This window comes from Pseudophryne corroboree, chromosome 3 (genome assembly GCF_028390025.1).
Source record: "Pseudophryne corroboree isolate aPseCor3 chromosome 3, aPseCor3.hap2, whole genome shotgun sequence".
NCBI classification, from domain to species: Eukaryota; Metazoa; Chordata; class Amphibia; order Anura; family Myobatrachidae; genus Pseudophryne; species Pseudophryne corroboree.
The window spans coordinates 750,437,652-750,463,282 of NC_086446.1; the positions used below are offsets into that span (position 1 = coordinate 750,437,652).

Below are 25,631 nucleotides of genomic sequence, written 5' to 3' on the forward strand. Positions count from 1 at the left end.
CTGGCTAAGGAGGACCTGGAGTTCTCTCATTCGGTGCTGCAGAGTCATCCGCACTCTCCCGCCCGTTTGGGAGCTTTGGTATAATCCCCATGGTCCTTTCAGGAACCCCAGCATCCACTAGGACGATAGAGAAAATAAGATTTTACTTACCGATAAATCTATTTCTCGGAGTCCGTAGTGGATGCTGGGCGCCCATCCCAAGTGCGGATTATCTGCATAAATTGTACATAGTTATTGTTAACTAATTCGGGTTATTGTTGAAGGAAGCCATCTTTCAGAGGCTCCGCTGTTATCATACTGTTAACTGGGTTTAGATCACAAGTTGTACGGTGTGATTGGTGTGGCTGGTATGAGTCTTACCCGGGATTCAAAATCCTCCCTTATTGTGTACGCTCGTCCGGGCACAGTACCTAACTGGAGTCTGGAGGAGGGTCATAGGGGGAGGAGCCAGTGCACACCACCTGATCGGAAAAGCTTTACTTTTTGTGCCCTGTCTCCTGCGGAGCCGCTATTCCCCATGGTCCTTTCAGGAACCCCAGCATCCACTACGGACTCCGAGAAATAGATTTATCGGTAAGTAAAATCTTATTTTACTGTGTTATTCCTGGGTCATATAGCGCTGGGGTGTGTGCTGGCATACTCTCTCTCTGTCTCTCCAAAGGGCCTGGTGGGGAACCTGTCTCCAGAAAAGAGCTTCCCTGTGTATGTGTGGTGTGTCGGTACGTGTGTGTCGACATGTCTGAGGTTGAGGGCTCACCTAAGGAGGAGGGGGAGTTTATGAATGTTAGGTCTCCGTCGGCGGTGACGACGCCGGACTGGATGGATATGTGGAATGTTTTAAGTGCAAATGTTAATTTATTGCACAAAAGGCTAGACAAAGCCGAAGCTGGGGCACAGTCAGGGAGTCAACCCATGCCTGTCCCTATGTCGCCGGGACCTTGGGGGTCTCAGAAGCGCCCGCTATCCCAAATAGTTGACACAGATACCGACACGGGTTCAGACTCCAGTGTCGATTACGATGATACAAAATTTACAGCCAAAGGTGGCTAAAGGTATTCGATATATGATTATCGCAATAAAAGATGTGTTGCATATCACTGAGGAACCCCCTGTCCCTGACACGAGGGTACACATGTATAAGGGAAAGAAACCTGAGGTCTCCTTTCCCTCCTCACATGAGCTGAACGAAGTATGTGAAAAAGCGTGGGAAACTCCAGACAAAAAACTGCAGATTCCCAAAAGGGATCCTAACAGCGTATCCTTTCCCGTCGCAGGACGGGATACGGTGGGAATCCTCCCCTAGGGTGGACAAGGCCTTGACGCGCTTATCAAAAAAGATAGCGCTTCCATCCCAAGATACGGCTACCCTCAAGGATCCTGCTGATCGCAAGCAGGAGGTTACCTTGAAGTCCATTTACACACATTCTGGTACGATACTCAGACCGGCTATTGCGTCGGCCTGGGTTTGTAGTGCTGTAGCAGCATGGACAGATTCCTTATCAACGGATATTGAGACTCTTGATAAGGATACCATTTTATTGACCCTAGGGCATATAAAAGATGCGGTCTTGTATATGAGGGATGCTCAAAGAGACATTAGTTTACTGGGTTCCAGGATAAACGCTATGTCTGTTTCTGCTAGGCGTGTCTTATGGACCCGACAGTGGACTGGTGATGCCGACTCCAAGAGACATATGGAGTTGTTGTCTTACAAGGGTGAGGAATTGTTTGGAGAGGGACTCTCAGACCTCGTCTCCACGGCTACGGCAGGTAAATCGAATTTTTTGCCATATATTCCCTCACAATCTAAGAAAGCGCCTCATTATCAAATGCAGTCCTTTCGTTCCAATAAAAGCAAGAGAGCACGTGGATCGTCCTTTCTTGCCAGAGGTAAGGGCAGAGGGAAAAAGCTGCATAACACAGCTAGTTCCCAGGAACAGAAGTCCTCCCCGGCCTCTGCAAAATCCACCGCATGATACTGGGGCTCCCCTGAGGGAGTCAGCTCCTGTGGGGGCACGTCTTCGACTGTTCAGCCACGTCTGGGTCCACTCACAGGTGGATCCATGGGCAATAGAAATTGTTTCCCAGGGTTACAAGCTGGAATTCGAAGAAGTGCCTCCTCGCCGGTTTTTCAAATCTGCCCTACCGAAACAACCCCTGGAAAGGGAGATGGTGTTACATGCGATTCACAAATTGTGTCTTCAACAAGTGGTGGTAGAGGTTCCCCTGCTTCAAAGAGGGCAGGGTTACTACTCAACTCTGTTTGTGATTCCGAAACTGGACGTTTCGGTCAGACCCATTTTAAATTTAAAATCCCTGAACCTTTACTTAAAACGGTTCAAGTTCAAGATGGAATCGCTCAGGACGGTCATCGCCAGCCTAGAAGGGGGATATTTTTTGGTATCTCTGGACATAAAGGATGCATACCTGCATGTCCATATATATCCTCCTCATCAGGTGTACCTGAGATTTGCGGTACAGGATTGTCATTACCAATTTCAGACGTTGCCGTTTGGGCTTTCCACGGCCCCGAGAATTTTCACCAAGGTAATGGCGGAAATGATGGTGCTCCTGCGCAAGCAAGGTGTCACAATTATCCCGTACTTGGACGATCTCCTCATAAAAGCGAGATCACGGGAGAAGTTGCTGAGCAGCGTATCACTTTCACTGAATGTGTTACAGCGACACGGCTGGATTCTCAATATTCCAAAGTCGCAGCTGAATCCTACAACTCGTCTGCCCTTTTTGCGCATGATTCTAGACACAGACCAGAAAAGGGTTTTTCTTCCGAAGGAAAAAGCGTAGGAACTCATGACTCTAGTCATGAACTTGTTGAAACCAAAACAAGTGTCAGTACATCATTGCACTCAAGTTCTGGGAAAGATGGTGGCAACATACGAAGCCATTCCATACGGCAGATTCCATGCAAGGACCTTCAAATGGGACCTATTGGACAAATGGTCCGGGTCGCATCTGCAATTGCATCAGTGGATCACCCTGTCCCCCAGGGCCAGAGTATCTCTCCTGTGGTGGCTAAGCAGTGCTCACCTTCTAGAGGGCCGCAGGTTCGGCATTCAGGACTGGATCCTGGTGACCACGGACGCGAGCCTCCGAGGTTGGGGAGCAGTCACACAGGGAAGATATTTCCAAGGACTTTGGTCAAGTCAAGAGACTTGTCTTCACATCAACATCCTGAAACTAAGGGCCATATACAACGCCCTACATCAAGCGGAGATCTTACTTCGCAATCGACCAGTTCTGATCCAGTCAGGCAACATCACTGCAGTAGCTCATGTAAACTGCCAAGGCGGCACAAGGAGCAGAGTGGCAATGGCGGAAGCCACCAGAATTCTTCGCTGGGCGGAGAATCATGTAAGCACTCTGTCAGCAGTGTTCATTTCCGGAGTGGACAACTGGTAAGCAGACTTCCTCAGCAGACACGATCTGCATCCGGGAGAGTGGGGACTTCATCAGGAAGTCTTCGCGCAGATTGCAAGTTGGTGGGGACTACCCCAAATAGACATGATGGCATCCCGTATCAACAAAAAGCTACAAAGGTATTGCGCCAGGTCAAGAGACCCTTAGGCGGTAGCTGTGGACGCCCTAGTGACACCGTGGGTATTCCAGTCGGTATATGTGTTTCCTCCTCTTCCTCTCATACCCAAGGTGTTGAGGATAATAAGAAAAAGAGGAGTGAGAACAATTCTCATTGTTCCAGATTGGCCACGAAGGACCTGGTATCCGGATCTGCAAGAAATGCTCACAGAAGATCCGTGGCCTCTTCCTCTAAGGCAGGACCTGTTACAACAAGGTCCCTGTCTGTTCCAAGACTTGCTGCGTTTGACGGCATGGCGGTTGAACGCCGGATCCTAGCGGAAAAGGGTATTCCAGGTGAGGTCATTCCTACGCTAATAAAGGCTAGGAAGGACGTGACGTCTAAACATTATCACCGAATATGGCGAAAATATGTTTCTTGGTGTGAGGCCAGGAATGCTCCTACGGAAGAATTCCACCTGGGCCGTTTTCTTCACTTCCTACAGACTGGAGTGCATATGGGCCTAAAATTAGGCTCCATTAAAGTTCAAATTTTGGCCTTATCCATTTTCTTTCAAAAGGAATTGGCCTCTTTACCTGATGTACAGACTTTTGTGAAGGGAGTACTGCATATTCAGCCTCCTTTTGTACCTCCGGTGGCGCCTTGGGACCTTAACGTGGTGTTAAGTTTCCTTAAGTAACATTGTTTTGAACTACTTAAAACAGTGGAGTTGAAATATCTCACTTGGAAGGTGGTCATGTTGTTAGCCTTGGCTTCGGCGAGTTTCGGAATTAGGGGCTTTTATGTGATAAAGCCGACATCTGCTTCAAAGCAGACTATTGCTCGCTGGATCTGTAACACGATTCAGCAGACGCATTCTACGGCAGGATTGCCGTAACCGAAATCGGTTAAGGCCCATTCCACTAGGAAGGTGGGTTCGTCTTGGGCGGTTGCCCGAGGGGTCTCGGCACTACAGCTATGCCGAGCTGCTACTTGGTCGGGGTCAAACACCTTTGCAAAGTTCTATAAGTTTGATACCCTGGCTGAGTAGGACCTCCTGTTTGCTCAATCGGTGCTGCAGAGTCATCCGCACTCTACCTGCCCGTTTGGGAGATTTGGTATAATCCCCATGGTCCTTACGGAGTCCCAGCATCCTCTAGGACGTTAGAGAAAATAAGATTTTAAACCTACCGGTAAATCTTTTTCTCGTAGTCCGTAGAGGATGCTGGGCGCCCGTCCCAAGTGCGGACTACTTCTGCAAGACTTGTATATAGTTATTGCTTACATAAGGGTTATGTTATAGTTTCATCGGTTTTGGACCGATGATATGTTGTTTTTCATACTGTTAACTAGATAGTATATCACAAGTTATACGGTGTGATTGGTGTGGCTGGTATGAATCTTGCCCTTGGATTACAAAATCCTTTCCTCGTACTGTCCGTCTCCTCTGGGCACAGTTTCTCTAACTGATGTCTGGAGGAGGGGCATAGAGGGAGGAGCCAGTGCACACCCAGATCCAAAGTCTTTCTTAAAGTGCCCATGTCTCCTGCGGAGCCCGTCTATCCCCATGGTCCTTACGGAGTCCCAGCATCCTCTACGGACTACGAGAAAAAGATTTACCGGTAGGTTTAAAATCTTATGTTATCCCTTCTCCAGGCTTACTACATCTGCCCCACTGTCCCTGGAACTCCTCGCTGCACCAGCTTGTTTGACAGTGACTGCATGGAGAAATACTCTTACATAGGACCACAGTGCTAGCTAATAGCGCTGGGACAGTTGCTTCGACTCCTGTTGTCGTGTGCCTGAGGTTATCTGCTGGTCTGGAAGCGACAAGTGAAACCAATAGCGTTTTGCAATATGCCGCTATGGGGGACATGTACTAAGCAGTGATAAAAGTGGAGAAGTTGCCCTTGAGAACCAATCCGCATTGATGTAACATTTATAATTTGTATACTATAAAAGTATACAGAGCCGCTGATTGGTTGCCATTGGCAACTTCTCCACTTTTTATCACTGCTTAGTACATGTCCCCCATAGTGATCATGGTTGGGATCTTTGTGACTTGCTATAGAAATGTGGTCAAATTTTCCACAGTGTGACCGCTGTATGGTTTTTCTTTTGTTATGGAGTATACAAACCCAGTTCATTAACTACAGGACTTTAATCTCGCAGATGCCATGCAGCGTTATCTCGCGGTTGTCTATGCCGGCTTCACCGGGTCCATCACGATGATCGGCTGTTCAGTTCTCACCCTGACCAGGATCCTGTTTGAATTCAAAGGTAGGGCGTGCATCTGGAACACGGCTGTTTTACAGGTATCCATGTATGTGCCTTAGTTTGTGAATTGGCCCCTCTGCGGACCTGATACACTGGGGTGCCCCTCCCCCCCCCACCACCTCCCACCACCTCCATCCCCCAATTGTGAAATCTCCACTTTGTGAGATAGCGACCATGTATCTTTAGCCACAACTAGCTTACTATTGCGCACCAGTAGTTTCTTTGGTCTTCACGGTGGCCATGGGGCACTAATCTGCACGGGAAGAGTAATTGTTTGCATCTCTGTTGTGTCAGATCGCATGGAGCTGGAGGTGATTGAGGAATTACTGGCGAACGTGTGCCTCCTGTTGAGTTCCAAGACGCGGGAGGTTGTGAAGGCTGCTCTGGGCTTCATTAAGGTCATCATCTTTGTAATGGACTTGAAAGTCCTCTCCAAGCACCTTCAGTTGATGGTAAGTATGGGTAACAGTGCCAAGCATGAACTCAGTCGTAGCAACATAGGGCGGCGCCCACGGCCAGCACCTGCTCCCTGACGCGTGGGGCCATTGCAGTATGAAGTGGAAAACCATGAATATGTGTACGGGTAGGCGGCCAGTCCATGTGTGGCTCCGATTTCCTCTTGGCGAATGAATACACTGCTGACGGATCTCGACTTCCTGGCGTGGGCGCTTCTTGTATAAGTGCTGTTAATTTCTCTCCTGTGCACTGGACCCCACTTTTCACATAAATACGGAAGGGTTATCCTGAGTCCAAGAAACAAAAAGGAAAATAAAATAAATCCAGGCTGGAGCTCAGCCAAGCGTGACCGGCTCCCTCGGCACAATTCTAAAACTGAGGGCTGATGGGGGTTAGAGGAGGAGGAGCTTTCACGCTTCTTTAAAATTTAAAGCGCCAGGCTCCCTATAGCCACCCATCTATACCCCAGTGTCAGCATGTTCCAGTGTCCCCTAGTGGCTGACTGAGAGATTTTCTGTATGTTACACTTGCATTCATTTTAAGGGCTCATTCACTCTAACACCGTGTTAGCAGCACGCACAGGATGCTGTATATAGAAGGGATTGGGATAATTCCGCTACCAGCACATAATCTCTGTTTGCACTGTACAATATACCTATAACAAACCCATCTGTTACACTGCGGCAGTGTGTTAATGTCGCCCTGACGATATCCACGACTTGGACAAATTACACCTCAATGTTACATTTGACAATCAAGGTTCTCATCTTGCATAACTACCTGTCACCTTGCTGGATTAGTGTACTGGTATGTTTGTAGCACCGTGAGCTTGTCTCCTGCCTTTCTTTCTCCTCCCTGCTGCACAAAGGGCTTTTCTATGAAATGCCATTGTCCGTGCTGCAAGTGATGCTCTTAAAGAGAAACCACACTCGGCCTTGATATATATTTCTTTCCATAGCCCTCAGTAATAAGGAGTATATATTTGTATTGTTGTACTTTTATGACTCATCCTCTCCATCGTAAACAGGTGTAGAGTAGGATATAGATGTAAGACTTGTCATGACGAGATATAAGTGATAAGATGTAATACAGCGCTGTTACACTGGAGCGAATGACGTTATGATGTACAGGAAAATGTTCCCGTAATCATGAAGGGTCAGCCTTGACTTATCGCTGACTTGCCTATTGTCTTCTAATCTCCGAGATAAAGGCTCGGGATTGTAGCTCATCCTATTAAGATGTTTGCTTTTATACCTATAGATGGAAGCCATTGGAAATATAAGCCAGGACATGAGGCGCCACTTCCGCATGAAACTGAGAAACATCTTTACCAAGTTCATTCGCAAATTCGGGTAAGGTGACGGGACCAAGCTGTCTGTAGGCAGTCCTTATACAGAGAGGGAAGAACCCAGGATAAACATTTAGGGAAACCTACAAATGCTGCAGTAACCTATAGACCGTTCTAGATGCTAATAGAATACGTAGCTCTAGAATCTGGTCGCATGGTTAGATGTGTGTACATTGGGTCTCACTGTGTATCCAGGCCACGCAATGGAGGACATTGATGAAAACTATTCTAGAGTGCTTTGGAGAAGAGCCGATGTTGCCCGTAGCAACCAGTCAGGTTGAAGCTGTCATTACTTTTTGTATTAGGTTTGAAAATGAAAGTAAATTCTCTGATTGGCATCACAATCATTTATACAGCTGACACAGCAGGGGGAAGGGAGTCTTGTGTGTAATGTCGTACTGTTATGGTTTCCAGGTTTGATCTGGTGAAGAGCATGCTGCCAGAGGACTACCACAAGGTCCTGGTCAACATCCGGAAGGCAGAAGCTAAAAACAAAAAACAGAAAGCTCTGAAACAGGCTGCATCGGAGGGAGATGACGATCGGGAGGTTACGACGCTCAAGGGAGACAGGTAAGGGAAGCTCTGCCCTTGTGTTACTCTTCCTGAGTGTAGCAGGGGAATGGCTTAGTCTGACCAGGGATTATATTAACCCACTGACCATCCGTCTGTAAAGATGATTCATCAAACTAGCTGTGTAAGATCAGCATGGATTTATATATATTAACAATGTTTCTCCTTCATCCACTAGGGGCCACTGGAGTGCAGATACAATGGGGATATAGTAGGCAGTAACTGGGAGCTTGCACTTGAAATTTATAACCATGTGACTAGCTCCTCCCCTACTATGTCTCCCCTCCAAGCCAGTCTTAGGGAGCTGGTTCATTCTTGGGCCTTCTCTGAAGAATTTTTTTTTTTTTTTTCTTTCTTACACACACAGACTGGCAGCTCTGCCACTGCCAGTCTGCACCGCGGGAGTTGCCAGCGAGGTCCCATCGCAGCTGCGTGCGGCTCGGGATGGGCCTCGGCTGAAGGAGACACTGAGCTCTCCGGAGACTGGCCGGACACCGCTGCGTGCGGCGCGTGTCGGGGCTGCTCCGTCGGCAGAAGATTCTGGCAGCAGGGCAGCGGTGAGTATGAGTGGCCGGACACCGTTGTGTGCGGCGCGTGTCGGGGCCACTCCATTATCCTGCATGGACTTCCAGAGACAATCGCATTTATGCAGCAACGGCGGTGAGTACAAATGCTCCCCCCCCCGCTCCCAGCTCTGAACTCCGTCCCCTGACCACGACTCATATTGCAGGCATTGAGCTCTTATAGCTCACATGGCTAGTCATTCAGGGTTACAAGATCAAGACCCCAGTCGGCCACTTGATATTTAGAAAAAAGAGGCGCTAGACATTTTTAAATTCAACGCCATTATAGAGGGGACGGTTCAACACCCCCCAGCTCGCCCCCCCCCCCCCCCCCCCCCCGGTGCGATTGCGCTACAGGTTTAAATTCAGGGTGCGGAGCCCAGTCCCGCTCTGCATAGCGGGTTCAGTACCTTCGCCCGCTCCCCGGCCGCGGCTCGCTTTGCCGCCCCCCGCTCTGATGGCGCTGGAGGTTTGAAGATTTTAAAAGGGCCCCATGACGGGGGGGGTTTGGAGCCTGGTCCCGCTCGGCACGGCGGGTTCGGCGTGTCGGGGGATGCAGGGTGCCCTCCCGCTCCGATGGCGCTGGATTTGAAATGGGGGGGGGGGGCCTGGTCCCGCTATGCACAGCAGGTTCGGTACAGTCACCCGCTCCCCGGCCGCGGCTCGTTTTACCGGCGGGGGATGCGGGGCGCCCCTCGCTCTGATGGCGCTGGAGGTTTTTAAGATTTAAATAGGGCGCCATAAGGGGGGGGGGCGGAGCTTAAGCCCGACAGAGGGCTTCAGCTCCCGGCGGCTCTGCACACTACCTCCGCTGCTTGCTGTGTAGTTTTTTCAGTGATTACAAGGTAACATATCTTCACAGCGTTGTCTTGGCAATTTGTTACTGCGCTAGCGCCGTTGATTTTAAATACAGGCGCCACAGCGGCAGGGCTTCAACCCGACTTGGGCCAGACGTTAGTTAGTGCACATTATCCAAAGCGGGTAGTGCTGTTAATTAAACACGGAGCCCAGTTAGGATCACTGAGTATTTACTGTTATAATAACATATATAGTGGTTACAGCCGGCTGCGGCTCGCAACTTCCACCGCAATGTATTATTATAGCAGGGACATCCAGGTACAGACCGGGGTACATTTCTCACATAACTTCACCTTGCCACATCAAATTTTCCCCAACTTTTCTCACAGGCTGGCCACCATTTTGGGCAACCAGCGGATCTTCCGAGAAACATGTATTTCACCTGTTCTTCCAAATTTAGCAGTACACTACATACAGGGCGGGTATTGCCTTCCCTTTATTATTCCTTTGTACTAATGCTGTTTGTAATTTGGGGAACGTGTGTGGCATCAGACAAATAGCCGCTGTGGCTCAGTATGCTTATAGCGGGGACATCTGACGACAGAGAAGGGAGACGTGCCTGTCACTGCACGTTATAGTGCAGGGATTACATAGGGCTGCACTTCTTTAATCTCTCCTTTTCTCTTTTCGTTTAACTAAACGTAACACCCAGGACAGTCAGAGATTTCCCTGTGGTGTGAGGTTTGTGTGGTGGAACCATCTGCTTAGTCCTCAACGCAGCTGCAGCACGCTCCTGTTTGAACAGCTCGGCTTATGCAGGTAATGTCATTGTTAACCAGAGACCCCATCCGTCATTTCTCCCCTCCAGGTTTCTAAAGGGAGCTTGCTAACCTCCATGTTACACGACTCTGCGGATGAGAGGCCTCTCTTGGAGGAGGTGATAGATGTCCAGAATACTGATGACGTCGATTTTCAGTGGAGTCTGAACCAGTGTCTCAGGAAATCGAGGCGCTTTTTACAGCAGTTCGTCCGGTGCTGCAGGCAAAGGAGTCGGAACTGGACACTTCAGGTTCCTCGGGGTTCGGTGCCAATGAAGAAATGACAGCGACTTTTCCGGTTTCGGATGAGCTGGCTGTGCTCCGGTCGGCGGCCTGGAGACATCCGGATGCACAAACGATATGAGACCTCTCCAATTGTATACCCCTCGATATATCGTCAGTCCAAGAAGCTGCCGGTTCCTGGTGCAACCTTGCTGAAGGAGCCGTCTGAGAGAAATATGCAGCAGCAGGGGTTCTACCTTGTCCAGAGCAGGTAAGTTGTGGAACAATTGTCCTCTGGGTTTCGGGATGGTTTGCATCAGGATCAACTGATTCCTTGGTCAGATCAGAGTCACAATTTTACTTTGTTCTTTTAAGGTCTCCAAGGACGTCTGTATACTCGGAGCCTGAATTTCCGCTTAAATGTTTTAGCCCGATGACCTTTAGGGCTGCAATAGTGACAGGCGGATATTGAATCCTAATGGGCAGCAGATGGTGGGGAAGGATCTTCCTGCCTGGATTTCTCAGGCCATTGGGGGTAAGTCCACTTTCTCTTTCATCCACTAAGGGACACTGGAGCGTTCCTTAGACATTAGGGGTGTGAAGCTTGCAACCGGAGGTGTGGCACAATCTAAAATTAGCATTGTCTGCACAGCCGGCTCCTCCCCCTACACATCTCTCCTCCCTCAGTTTGGAAAATTGTGCCTAGGAGGTACAAGCACAGAAGGGAGCTCCTGCTCCATGCAGATTTCTTTCTTTTTTTTCCTTTATACTGACCCAATCCCTCCTAACTAAAGGGAGGGTGCAGGTTTCAAAAGAAAAGATGGTAAATGCCCGATCCCACCTAAAGAAAGGGGGTGCAGGCTTTACCAGATTAAAAGGGGGACAAAGTTCAGGAGTGGAGACAAGGATTCTGACTGAATAGAGACTAAGATCCCAGTGAAAGGGTTCGGTATCTCTATCTGAAGATTCTCTTCTAACAGTGAGTAAACGGCTGAGCCGAGAAAAAGAATATCCTTTTTAAAGAAGAGCAGCTGGAGCCGAGCCAACCTGTTAAAAATGGGGGCAAAGGTTTCCATGAAGTGGAGAGACGAGGACCCTGATTGAAAGGGTCGGCAACTCTCCTAAGCAGCACAGTGAGTTGATTTACAGGCAGCATTTTTAAATAGACACTGATAGACAGAGACGGTCCGTACAGACACTGCCTGAAAGGAGAGTGAGCACTATGAGGGGCAGCTACATGGAGGGCTCTATTGCAGGCTGAGCACAGACAGTACTTTTAGTGATGTGTCTTAAATGTTTCAGTTGTGGCCATTTTGGATTTTAGAAATAGGCGACCACCTGTAGTTAGAAAATCTCTGAGGAGATTCTTCAGCTACCAATCACTGTCAAGCAGATTGAAACATTGTATTAAATTCATTACATCCTGAGATTAATTTACATATGGCTGGTGAGGCTACAGAAAGGCTTTGCTTCTGCTGCTGCTAAATCTTTGTGTAAAGGGTTTTCCAAAATTATGGACTAATTTTTCAGTAGAATGACTCCGCCCGCACATGCAGAAAAGACTGTGTTGGGCAGCAAAGAGACCACTCCCAACCCTACATGAAGAGGAAGGGGGTCTTGTAATTGATGATGAAGAAGGTGAGGCAGAAGAGGCGATACTGAACACCAGTCCGTAAGAGGAGGACTCTGAGGTTAAGGGATTAGATTCTCTTATTAAGCTGTCAAAGGTCCTTAACCTCAATGAGGAAGAAGTTAAGAATCTGGAAGGTTTTGATTTATTTCAGTCAAGAACCACGAGGAGCAGATTTTCCAATTCTTCAGTCCCTCCATGTTCAAAGGGAGAAGCTTGGAAGCCGCCTGATAAATGATTCCAAAAATTCCAAAGAAGTTCGAGGCTAATTCAATTACCCACTACATGTATCGGTGGGAGGTTCCGCAGATGTTGGTTGCCTCTCTGGCTAGACTGTCAAGTAGAAAGACAATCTTGCCGATACCAAACGTAACTATTTTAAAGGAGGCGTCCGATCGCAAGGTAGACAAGAATCTATTTTTTGTAGCTGCTACGACACACAGACCTACTATAGTTAGTGCCTGGGTCACCAAGGCTATTATAGCATGGTCTGGTCGTATTGTTCAGGCTGTAGAGAAAGATACAGCAGGAGTAAATAGTTAGACTAGCGGAGCATATCGGTGAGTCGACTACTTACAATTGCCAGGCCGCAAAGGGATGCTACCAGAATTGCATCATACTTCTCTACGTCGGCCATGTCAGAAATAAGGATTCTGTGGCCCAGAGACCGGAAAATCTTTATAGCTGCAAGGGCATCACACAGACCTATGAGGTCCGTGCTTTGGAAAAATGGTTCGGGCAGAACAGGCAGGTGGAGGTCTCCCAAGGAGGGGACGTTTTAATTGGTCTATAATTAGACAAGTGGATTTCACAAACAGAGAAAAAAAAAATCCTCTTTTCTGCCTACCACGTTTCATAAAGTTACGCAAATAGGCAGAAATTACTCTGGTCCGGTATTTGGGTCCTTTCGTGCTAGAGAAGAGGTTTTCGCGTTCAGGCGCGTGAAAACAGAGACCGTTCTCAGTACACAGTCCAGAAACAGGTCTCTAAGACAAGCTCACCTTGGGCGTCCTATGATAGGCGCAGGTTTTGAAAGGTTTCGGGACACCTGGGCCGAGACTTTGCCAAATAACAGGATTCAACGGAATCCAACGGGATTGCCTCGTTGCCCTCAGAAAGCAAAAGCCCTACTGATAGCGATCCAAAAATTGCTACAGTCAGAAGTCATTACTCCAGTTCCCGCCTCTCAATGAGGAACGGGGTTCTATTCCAATCTTTTTGTCGTACCAAAGCCGGACGGGACGGTCAGACCGATACTCAATTTAACAGCTTTAAACCGATTTCTATGGGTCTACAAATTCAAGATGGAATCAATTCAGTCGGTCATTGCAGGTTTGGAACGAGACGAGTTCATGGTATCCATGGACATAAAGGATGCATACCTCCATGTCCCGATTTTGTCTCCTCACCAAGCTTACTTAAGGTTTGCACTGGTGAAGGATCACTACCAGTTCAGAGCCCTACCATTCGGTCTATCGTCAGCCCCGAGGATCTTTACGAAGATCATGGCGATAATGGTTGCAGGATTGAGACTGTTGGGGGTCACGATAATACCTTATCTAGACGATCTATTGATCAAGGCCTCCTCTCAGGAACAGCTGATTAAGGATGCTAGGACATCTCGCCAATTTCTCATTCGACATGGGTGGATTGTGAACTTTCAGAAATCCAATCTCATACCGACTCAACGGATTCAGTTCCTCTGTCTCATCTTGGACACGGTAAAATTGAGAGTCTTCCTACCAGAGCACAAGAATCAGGACCTACAGAGGTTAGTGGCTCAGGTACTACGGACACAGACGGTTTCTCTATACCTCTGTGGGCAACTTCTCAGGAAGATGGTGGCGTCGTTCGAAGCTCTCCAGTATGGCAGACTTCATTCCTGACCATTCCAGATTACCCTCATTGGTCAGGGAGCAGGTTGACACTGGCTTCTACATCGAAGAATCCCACTTCTACCGCGCATACGAACCTCCTTGATTTGGTAGTCGTTGCACAAGAATCTCGCAGCAGGCAAGAGATTCGGCATTTGGGATTGGAGGATCCTGACAACGGATGCCAGTCTCAGAGGTTGGGGTGCCGTCCTAGAGGAACATCAGTTTCAGGGCAGATGGACGTTACAGGAGAGCAGACTACCTATAAACATTCTAGAACTGAGAGCTGTTTACAATGCGCTTCTCTTAGCCGAAGACCTAGTCATGGGTCAGCACTTAGAGATACAGATGGACAATGTCACGACGGCGGCTTACATAAACCGTCAGGGAGGACCAAAGAGCAGGATGGCGTTAAAGGAAGCCACAAAGATCTTGTTGTGGGCAGAAAGGTGAAACGTCATCCTCTCGGCTGTGTTCATTCCAGGTGTGGAGAACTGGGAAGCGGATTATCTCAGTCACAAGGGCAGGCATCTGGGAGAGTGGTGCCTACATCCACAGATTTTCGACATGGTGATGAGGAGATGGGGCCTACCTCAAGTGGACCTCATGGCGTCTCGGCAAAACCATCAGCTGCCCAGATATGTGTCCAGGACAAGAGATCCGGCAGCAGAAGGAGTGGACGCATTAACACTTCCTTGGTGTAACAGGAGAGTTAACATTTTTCCACCCTTCCCCCTCATACCCAGGGTTCTGATAAGGTTGAAACAAGAGCGAGTGTGGGCGATTCTAATCGCACCAGATTGTCCCCGCAGGAATTGGTATTCAGACCTGCGAAGGTTACTCGCGGAAGATCCTTGGCGGTTATCTCAGAGAGAGGACCTGCTGTCTCAGGGACCGTTCCACCACCCAGACCGGAACAGGCTGTGTTTAACGGCTGGCTATTGAAACCCGGATCTTAAGGAACAGAGGAAAATCACGAACGGCCATTCCTACGATGATTGCCGCTAGGAAGCCGGTCACAGCCATGCACTACTACAGGATTTGGATGAGGTACATGGACTGGTGTCAAGAACGTGGGTGGAATTCGGCAAACTTCCATTTATCCAGACTTCTACTCTTACTGCAGGCCGGTCTAGTTTTAGAACTTAGGCTGGGCTCTCTGAAGGTTCAAATTTTGGCTCTCTCTATCCTATTTCAACAGCGGTAAGCGTCCTTGCCAGAGGTTCAAACCTTTTTACAGGGGGTTCTGAGAATGCAGCCCCCTTTTTGTCCTCCTATTGCACCATGGGACTTAAATTTGGTGTTGGAATTTTTGAAATCACCTACTTTTGAGCCGTTAGCAAGAACAGACCTGTGATATCTCTCTTGGAAGGTCACGTTATTGCTTGCCTTGGCTTCGGCCAGGCGGGTTTCTGAGTTGGGAGCCTTATCGTGTATGAGCCCCTTTTTAACTTTTCATGAGGATTGGGCTGAACTCCGTACAAGATCGGATTTCCTGCCTAGAGTTGTTTCGGGGTTTCACGTAAACCAGCCATGGATGTTGTCCATGCTTTACGGGTATACGTACAAGTTACGTCGTCCTTCAGAAAGTCGGACCATTTGTTTTTTCTTTATGATGGGCCTAAGAAGGGTTGGCCAGCATCTAAGCAGTCTTTGTCCAGATGGATTCGACTTGCCATTTGACAAACTTATATTTCCTGTGGCAAACAGGTTCCTGTTCAGACGGGTGCTCATACCACCCGATCAGTGGGTGCCTCATGGGCAGCTGCCAGAGGTGCTTCCACTGCTCAACTTTGCAGGGCGGCAACGTGGTCTTCAGCCCACAAGTTTGCAAAATTTTACAAGTTTGATACCTTTGCGTCCGGTGACTCTAAGTTCGGACGTTTAGTTTTTCAGACCACCGACGGCACTCCCTCCCTGGGGGATAACTTTGGGACGTACCCTAATGTCTAAGGAACGCTCCAGTGTCCCCTAGTGGATGAAAGAGAAAAGAGGATTTTGGTACTTACCGATAACTCCATTTCTTTGAATCCTCTAGGGGACACTGGACGCCCACCTCGGTGCTGTCAGCCTGCTGCATTAAAAGTTCTTGTTTAAACAGTTCGTACAAACAGCGTTGGTTTTTCGGTTAAGAGTTTCTTGGATGCTGTTTGCTATTCCTCACCAGGTGCTCTAGTATCATGTCCTATTCTCTCAGTCAAATTTTCCAAACTGAGGGAGGAGGATGTGAAGGGGGAGGAGCCGGCTGTGCAGACAATACAAATTTTAGATTGTGCCACACCTCCGGTTGCAAGCTTCACACCCCTAATGTCTAAGGAACGCTCCAGTGTCAGTGTCCCCTAGAGGATTCCGAGAAATGGATTTATCGGTAAGTACCAAAATCCTCTTTTTCTTTCCCCTACGGCTGCTCCAGCTCCAAGACGGACCTATACCGGTCTTTCCTTTAGATCTTTCTGTGCCCCTTCCAGATTTCGAGTCCATGACGGGGGTGGTATCTCCGTCACCAGGGGATCTCAGAGTAAGAGGCAGAGGTTCAGCATCCTCGGACCAGTCTGATTGTAGGTCCTCCAACACACCCACCGCAGATCGGTCCTCCCTCCCACCTGGGAGATCCCAGGGTGGGCGCATATCTGTGGTTTTTCTGGGAGGCCTGGGTATGCTTAGGTTTCTCATCTTGGGCGGTTACATACTCGATTTTGGAGTCAAACCGTCTCAGTGGTCCCTCTCCACGAGTCTGCCGGTTTCCGACGACAAGAGAGTTGTACTACAGGCGGCATTCCAGATGCTTCTAACCGCAAGGGTGCTGATTCCTGTTTCCACACATCATTGGAATTGGGGCTTTTTCTCAGGCCTTTGTTTTTTCCCGTGCCGAAGCCAGATGGCTCGGCCAGGCCTATTCTGAACTTAGATTCCCTTCAGTCTGTGATTGCTAGTTTGGAGCAAAAAGGGCTTTGGGCGTTCTTAGTCATCAGGGATGCCTGTTTACTTCCATTGGGCTTCCTCATCGGGCTTCTCCGATTCGTAGTACAGGATACTTCTTTCCACTTTCAGACCTTTCCGTTCGGTCTCTCTTCCGCTCCCACCGTGTTCATGAAGGTCACAGTATGACTCTACTTCAAGGGCAGGGAGTGAGGTTTGTTCCCTAACTGGACAATCTACTGCTGGAAACTCACTCTGCAGATTAGGTTGCTTCTGAATATCCGCAGGATCCAGGATCTTCTGATTCGACACAGGTCTCATTTATGCTCCTCGTACTGTTCTCAACTCGGTCAGTCAGAGGATTTTTCCTTCCTCTGGACCAGTACACTCTCTCTTCAGCCATGTGCGGCGCTGAGAGAGGTCACCTACATCCTCCTCTGAGCAGAGGACAACAGTCTTCATTCCAGGTCAAGCCGCCAGGTCAGGCACCCGGTTGAGTGGACATTCCCCGGAGTTTTGTCAGCTGGTCCGCTATTGGCGGAGAACTTGGCGTTCCGACTGACTCTTCAACTGCCCATTTACTACTCTTAGACGTGAGCTCTGACGGCAGTAGCCAAGGATGCCCTCACGGCTCCTTGGAGCTTCTGGTTAGTCTATCTTTCCTCCTTTTCTGTTACTACCTCACTTTCTGCAACGCATAAAGGGAGAATGCACGCTAGTCCTCCCGGTGACTCCAGTTTGGCCGCGCAAGACTTGGAAATCCACCCTGCACCTGCTGTCAGTAGAGAAGCCTTGGCTCCTACCTCTGCGGGAATGTCTACTTCAACAGGGTCCTTTTCTTTGTTCAGTCTTACACAGGTTTCGTTTAACGGTGTGGCTGTTCACAAGACCTTCTCAGAAGGAAGGAGTTCCCTAGTTTAGTTATACCTACTGGGCCCTGATTTCGGAAGTCGGTTACCTCGTCTCAATTTTGCCACTTTTGGAAACTTTATGTGGCCTGATGTGGATGACAAGGGTTTTTCCTTTCGGTTTTTCATTTAGCCGCCGCCTTTGGTTTCTCCGGGTGGTTTGCTCGGCTGCGCTTCGACTAGGTTGACCTGAGTTTCAGGTCTCTGCTCATTCAGTTTTCTTCCAAAGGTAAAAGTTTGGGTTTTCTTGCAGGGAGTACTCTGCCGGCAACCCCCTTTTCGAATAAGGTTACGGCTGAGCTTCATGTCCACTTTTCATATGACTCTGACACTTGTGTTTTTGGCTCTCTCGGTGGTTTCACCGGCTTCGTGACCTCTGGATGTTGTCAGTGCTCTCTGTATAGAGGTCTTCGGCTATTCAACAGATAGATTTTTTTTCTTTGTTCTGTACGATGCTCCCGTCCTAAATGGCCGGGGTCCCAGCAGCTGTTGGATACGTCTGACCATCAGACAGTCTTATTTGGCGGTTGCTTGAGAGCCTCCGTTTTCCATTTCGGCGCGCTCTAGGGGACCTTCGGGGGCGGCCGCCCACGGTGTTGCCGTGAATGCTTTATGTTGCGATGCCGCTTAGTCGGGACAACATACATTTGTCACGTTTTACGGATTTGACATTTTTGCGGCCTCTGTGTCTCAGTTTGGCCGAGTGGTTTTGCAGGACTCAGCGCTCTCCCTCCCGTCTTGGGAGCTCTGGGATGTCCCCATTGTATCTGCGCTCCAGTGGCCCCTAGTGGATGAAGGAGAAATCAGGATTTTGGTACTTACCGATAAATCCCTTTCTCCGATTCCACAGGGGCCACTGGACGCCCACCCAGCGCTGTTTCCTCCTTCTACACTTATCGGGTTGCAAGTCACTGTGTGACTGCGCGTTTTGTTCCTATTACCCTATCACTATGTTTCCAGGTTTCCTTGGTATTATCTTGTTTTAGTTGGCTTAGCGAACCTCCTCTACTTTGATGTTGGTCTTTTCCAGCTCTCCTTGGGCACAGTTTTAACTAGACTGGCTTTGAGGGGGGACATAGTAGGGGAGGAGCTAGTCACATGGTTATAAATTTAAAGTGCCAGCTCCCAGTTACTGCCTACTACAGGCATTTCCAACCACGGTCCTCAAAGCACACCAACAGTGCAGGTTTTAGTGATATCCAGGCTTCAGCACAGATGGTTAATTCAAAATAACTGAGGTACTAATTAAGTCACCTGTGTTCAAGCAGGGATATCACTAAAACCAGGACTGTTAGTGTGCCTTGAGGACCGTGGTTGGGAAACACTGGCCTACTATATCCCCATTGTATCTGCACTCCAGTGGCTCCTGTGGAATCGGAGAAAGGGATTTATCGGTAAGTACCAAAATCCTGATTTTCAGCACTTTGCCATGGGACTTGACAAGGATTGTTCTTCTAACCTCTTCTTCCTCCTCTCCGTTGTTACTGCCAGCATTCATGTAAAAAAAAAATGAGCGACAGCTGCAGAAGTAGAGTAAGGTGCAACAATGCAATCGGGGCTTAAAGGAAATAATCATTAAGAAATAATGTAGCTCATCCTCTGGTATTGTCTGATTTGTTTTCAGCATAGACGATATCTTGGCGGATACAGACGAGGAAGAGGAGGATGAGAAACAGACAAAGCAGCAGAAGAAACAGGCCAAGCAGAAGAACAGAGCCTGGCTCAAAGAAGGGGAAGGAGACGAACCCCTAAACTTCCTGGACCCAAATGCCGCTCAGCGTGTCCTCGGTGAGAGATTATAATGGGTGTTAGCGGAGGTTCTATATAAATTACTTGCTATAGAAAAACATAAAGGGGGAAATGTGTTTCCTCATTACATTGTACAGCATAAGACTCGCAGGCTGTAACATTCATGTGATTGATATCCTTGTGCTCCTGTTAGGCAGACTGTCATCTGTCATCTGTGCTTAACTAAAGGAGTATCTGCAATTCCAGCTGGTGACCTTAAGAGTGTAATCACTGCTTGTCATTTGGTGCGTTGGGGAATATAGTGATTATAGATCCCTCAGGGGTCTGTCGATTGAACGTTTACAGGGCTATGTTGCCTCTTGCAGCTTATTTCCATCAGGCATTACACTAGCCAACCATTTTTAGTTTCATGTCCTGGGGTTGATGGAGGAGGTGCAGACATAGGTCACAGGGTAGGGAGGGCCCTGCTCGTTAGTGCTTAGGAGCCCAGGATAACATGGAATCTTTGTGTGGAAGAGGACCCAACTCCCCCATAAGACTGTAAAAAAAAAAAAAAAAAGGGTCTATTTACTAAGCTTTGGATGGAGATAGTTTTAGCCAATCACCTAACTGCCATGTTACAGGCTGTGTTTGAAAAATGACAACTAGAAGCTGGTTGGCTGCTCCTTTCTCTTTCCACTTTATTTCTCTCCAAGCTTAGTAAATAGACACGATAGTCTTCTATGCTCTGTCCCATCTCCAACATGCATGCACAGTGGGAACCGAGGAATGCGGTGCCCCTCATCGCCTTCATCTAGCAAGCGATGGGACAGACCTTAGCCAATGGAACAGTAGGGGCGGGTCAGCAGGTGGACTGCTCCTATGGGCTTTCAAGTTTTCACAGACATCTGATTGGCTCCAGTGGGGCTGATGGGATATAGACGGGGAGGGCTTAGCTATAAACAAGGGTAGTTTGTGCGAGCTTCTTACATTCCTTTTACCCCCTGGATGCTAATATCCCGAATGGCCTAAAAGACAGAATTAATGGATGGTACCAAAAAGCCTCTATGCATATAGGACTAATGTAGGGTTCAATCGCCCGGTTCATCATGTTTTAAAGCATATCTTCCCAAACTCTGTCCACCAGGCACTCGAACAGTCCTGGTTCTAAGGATATCCAGGATTGAGCACAGATTGTTAAATCCATATGATTGCAGTACTTATTAAGCCACCTGTGCTTAACCATGGATATCTGTGAAAACCTGGACTGATAGTATGCTTGAGGACCAAACGTGGGAGGCATAAATGTACCGCGGGAAGCAGCAGCCACTGCCCTAGGGCGTTGGTAACGGCTGGTGAAAATGAAGCAACATCTACGTTTAAATGTCAATTAGCAATTCCTAGTTATTACAAAGTAAATCCAAATCATGACTTCTTGTACTGCCATAAACAAATCTGCCTCATTAGCTACACTTAAGCCACCCACAGGTCTGTGTGGATAATTGCTGTGTGATGTTGTTCATCTTTGCTTTTTCATCTTTTATATATCACAGCCACAAAACCAGGTCTGAGGAACAAAAAGCAGAGCCACGACTTCAAGGTCACTGCAGATGGGCGGCTCATTATTAAGGATGAGGAAGGTGATGAGGAGAAGTCGAAAGGTGCGTGATACTGTGTGTGATACTTATTGTGTTGCTGAGGAAAACGTGCACGCTGCTTCCTCTCGTGACCCCAAGCCTACAAGCTCAGGAAGCAAATGCATTGGTATAATGAGTTCTGTAATCAGCATTAAGGATGCTGTGATGCTTCTAATGGCGTCAGGTTCCTGATCGATCAAACACCCGATAGTCTGTATGCCGACTTTGTTGCACTCGCAGCGCTCCTCCCCACCCCCCCACCATTCTGCTGCTGCAGTATCCCAGCCTTATTACCAGTGTCATTACTACACACAAGACCAAGGGAGGTGCAAATACAGCTGGAGCTTTTATCCTAGGAGAATATCTGGCAGCAATAACCTGTTTCTTTCTCTCTTTCTTAGGTTTTTTTTAATTTTTTTTTCTTTCTCTTTTTTTTTTTTAATATTTTTTTTTTATTTTTATTTTTTACTTTTTTTTTTCTTTCTTGCTTTTTCTCTTGCTTTTTCTTTCTCTTTCTTGCTTTTTCTTTCTCTTTCTTGCTTTTTCTTTCTCTTTCTTGCTTTCTTTCTTGCTTTTTCTTTCTCTCTCTTGCTTTCTTTCTTGCTTTCTCTTTCCTCATTTATTTTTTCAAAATTGTATCAAGATAAACACGCACTGGCTGTGTGTGGACTGCTTTTCTGGTTTAATTATGCCTGTCACTACCTTTGTCTGCACCATTACGCCATAAGATTAGTAAACAGTGGGGTAGATTTATCAAAACTTGGGAGAGCGATAAAGGGGGAAGATTTATACAGTCTTTGAGAGAGATAAAGTACCACCCAGCTGCTGTCATTTATCAAACGGCGTGCAACATGACAGGTGCATTGATAAATCCCTGTCATTGTCTGCAAAAGAAATGCAGAGTAATACCTACAGTGGGGGAGGTAAGCTCATTATCTTTCTAGAGAAATTAATATTGAAAATGACAAACCCGTAGAATTAATTTTGCTGCAGAAAATTTGTAGTAAAGAATATTTAGACTTTAAACAGCACTTTTACCAGTAATGGACTTGTTTGGCCCAAATGGAAGTTTTATGTTTACTAAAGTAACACAGTGGGATCGATTCTGTACTATGCGATCTGAGATCAATATCTTCGCTTACGTTTCCCCACGGTCCACATTACATGGAACTTAATCCCCCTCCCCCACAACTGCTTTCATTTACATCTGAGATGCAGTCTTTGTAAAAATTTTAAAATACTAAACGCTTCCGTTATTCAGATAGTCTCATAAATGATGACCCGCTAGAAACTGACCACCTTCAGCTTGTTCTTGGGAATAGAATTACCAAACAGCTACTGCTGTATATACAGAAGCTCTGCAGGAGCTGTAATACCAGGAAGGAAAAGTACATAGTGTGACTTTACTTATTCTGTATGTGCAAAAGTCTTTGTGGGTGATTAAGCAATGACAGGAGCGTTTGGTGGGCACAAGTGGGGGTTGTCTTCTTATTTAGAGATGTCATTCTTCAGTGTGATGTAAGCGTTTCTGTATGAGTATGTGATGTTCGTATAGGTGATACTGTTTCATGCCGCTGATATTATGTTTAAGGCATCCTTTGTGCCCACATTGCGTGCTGTGCCTCGCTGTGTTAGTCCCCCGTTGCTCGGTGACTGCCCCAGGCTCTGGAAAGAGAAGAGTGATTGAGTGTGATTGTCCATTGTTTATTAGCCTGGCATAGGGAGGACATCATTCTGCACGGAACGTCTTAAATTAAATTGTGATCAAATTGCTACTCAGTATCACTCTAAAACATCTCAATCCACACTCCCCGCCGCGATCTCTGCTCTTCCTCCTCTGTGCTGAGGGCATCCTTCCTGCATCCCGCTTACCCCCCCCCCCCCCCTCCTCTTTCCCTCTCCAGTCTTATCAGATAGTCTGTTAGACTGTAGGGATTCAGACGGGACCTGAAAACACACGTTTAAGCCCAGCAGCTCTCCTCACACTCTCAACTGGCATGTGCTATATGTGCTCCCTCCTCGTCTTTTCCCAGTTCACCTCCCAGATTTACCTTTAGCGTGAGTTTTCACAAGCAGGGCCCTCTACCCTCCCCCACCTAGCCCCTCTCATCCCTCTCAACCTTCCATCCCAGGCACAGGGTCACAGAGTGCTACTGTAATCTCAGTTTGATTTTGCCCCTGTACTGTTAGTATGATCCCTTTAAATCAGGCATGTCCAAACTGCGGCCCTCCAGCTGTTGTGAAACTACATATCCCAGCATGCCCTGACACAGTTTTGCTGTCAGAGAATGCTAAATCTGTGTCAGGGCATGCTGGTATATGTAGTTTCTCAACAGCTGGAGGGCCGCAGTTTGGACATGCCTGCTTTATGTAGTATTGTATTGCTTTGTGTTCGGCGCTGCAGACACTTGTTGGCGCCACCATGTAACTAAAAGATGATCCAAACATATAAATAGTCTACGGTAAAGGTGGTAACTAGTTTTGGTCCATGTGTTGGTTGGCAGGTGTGGATGAAGAGATGGCGGACCTCTTGCAAGAAGTCGGCCTTCGAACCGTAAGTTTTGAAATGTTCGATCATTTCTCTGTGCGCATATCAATTATAATGACTGGGAGGGAGGTGTAGCGAGCCTTGGAGAAAGATAAAGTTGGAAAGTTGCCCAAAGCAGCCAATCCGCTGCTGTCGTTTCAAAGACTGTGCTAGATGAGTGATAGAAGCTGGTTGCTTTGGAAAACGTTTCCACTTAATCTCTCTCCAAGGCTTGATGCAACTCCTCCTCGATCTCTGGACGCAAACAACATAAAATAAAAAGGGAGAGTTCTGGGGGCAATAATGACAGGGAACTCACAAACGATGGCGGTGTCTCCCCGTGAAGATATCTGTATACCAAGACAAAGCTACATAGGCCGAGATGTGCAGTAGATTTCCAGAAAAGCAAATTATACTATTATCCAGCTGATGAAGAGAATAGATTTTACATTCTGGACAAATGAGCCTGTAATTACCAGGCTGTTATAATGGTGACATCGGGCAGACGGAGTGTCGCTCTTCATTATCTAACAGCCTAGGCAATGATCACGACTTTCTTCTCTGCCGTCCACAGAACAAAGCTCAGAAGAAGCGTTTCCGAGAAGAGAATGACGACGATGCGGCTGGAGGGAAGACATCGCAATATAAAGGTAAATCGTCTCTTCTGATAGAGATCTCACCCAGCCTGCCTGTGTCTGGTCAGTTCATACTCCTTGCAGAAGGACCATCGGGGAGGGAGCAAAGGGATGGGGGGGGGGGGGTTGTTTTTAATCTGCTGCAAACATTTCTAGGAATACAGAGAGATACTGAAGGGTTTTTAGCCGGTTTCACATTTTGCTGAAATAAAAGAACTATTGATTATTATTACTAGATAGCACTAGAAAATAGTAACACTCATGTGCAGGGTATTCTGTATAATCTCTCTTTTTGTAATTAATCTTTGTCGAATCTCAAAATATGGATCTATTTGCCCTCCCCCCTATATGATGCACTTCAGAATAAACCCCTTCCCCAGGAATGGGCCACTAAATAATTGGTGTAACTTATTAGCTTCCCACATCATTAATCAGAACTGAAATGCCTGGCAGCACCTGTATTACATTACTTTATTTGTGGACACTGTCTCACCCCTGAGCCTCCCGCCCCCCCCCCCCCCAACCCCCTCTACATATTGTAAGCTCTCACAAGCAGGGCCCTCTGCCCTCATGTGTTCTTCCTTCCCACCTCCCCCCTACTCCCACCCATGCACCAAGCCCTTGGGTTCATCCAGTGCTGATTTTGTAGGCGTTATGGCTGTATGTGCAGCAATGCTTATATCTTATATATCGTATCCACTGTATGGTACTGCATGTCTTTTGCAGTTTTCTTGTGTTCCTCATGTTTGTGAAGTGTGTAAGTCGCTCTGGACCCCTCGCAGCCCCAGTAAAGTAAGTCCATTGGCAGCTGTGTCGCTTTGCTCCTCCTGCATTGCCCATGACAAGGGTGTTCCTGATATGAAGCTGCTCGTGCCAGGATGATGGCAGTGGGCACAGGAAAATCGGGCACATGCTACATATCAGTGTGTATATAATGTGTCTGTGAGCAAATGTTAGCCGTGCTAAGTGTTACTTTAGACTTGGAAGCTCCATGCAGTCAGGCACTGCCTGGTAATAATGTAGGAGTACAGGGGCTGTGTGCGTTTGGCAGACCACATTTAGCTGGAAACAATGAATTTCATGCCTGGCATCGGTAACAGTAGGAGAGCACGTCAGATTATGAGGCATCTTCTGGGATTCTTTTTAGTGTTTGTTCCAGCATCTATTACTGTCTGGCAGGTTCAGA

The 25,631-nt window shown here is 47.6% G+C and overlaps 1 protein-coding gene across 1 annotated transcript in view; it reads left to right on the plus strand.

Moving 5' to 3' along the window:
- RRP12 (ribosomal RNA processing 12 homolog) overlaps positions 1-25,631 on the plus strand; it is a 210,120-nt gene that overhangs the window by 162,062 nt on the left and 22,427 nt on the right. Inside the window, exons 24-31 of the mRNA XM_063962348.1 lie at positions 5,708-5,815; positions 6,107-6,264; positions 7,529-7,620; positions 8,031-8,186; positions 19,543-19,706; positions 21,200-21,307; positions 23,788-23,837; positions 24,385-24,460. Coding sequence (XP_063818418.1) covers positions 5,708-5,815; positions 6,107-6,264; positions 7,529-7,620; positions 8,031-8,186; positions 19,543-19,706; positions 21,200-21,307; positions 23,788-23,837; positions 24,385-24,460 — 912 coding nt within the window. The remainder of the gene's footprint in view (positions 1-5,707; positions 5,816-6,106; positions 6,265-7,528; positions 7,621-8,030; positions 8,187-19,542; positions 19,707-21,199; positions 21,308-23,787; positions 23,838-24,384; positions 24,461-25,631) is intronic.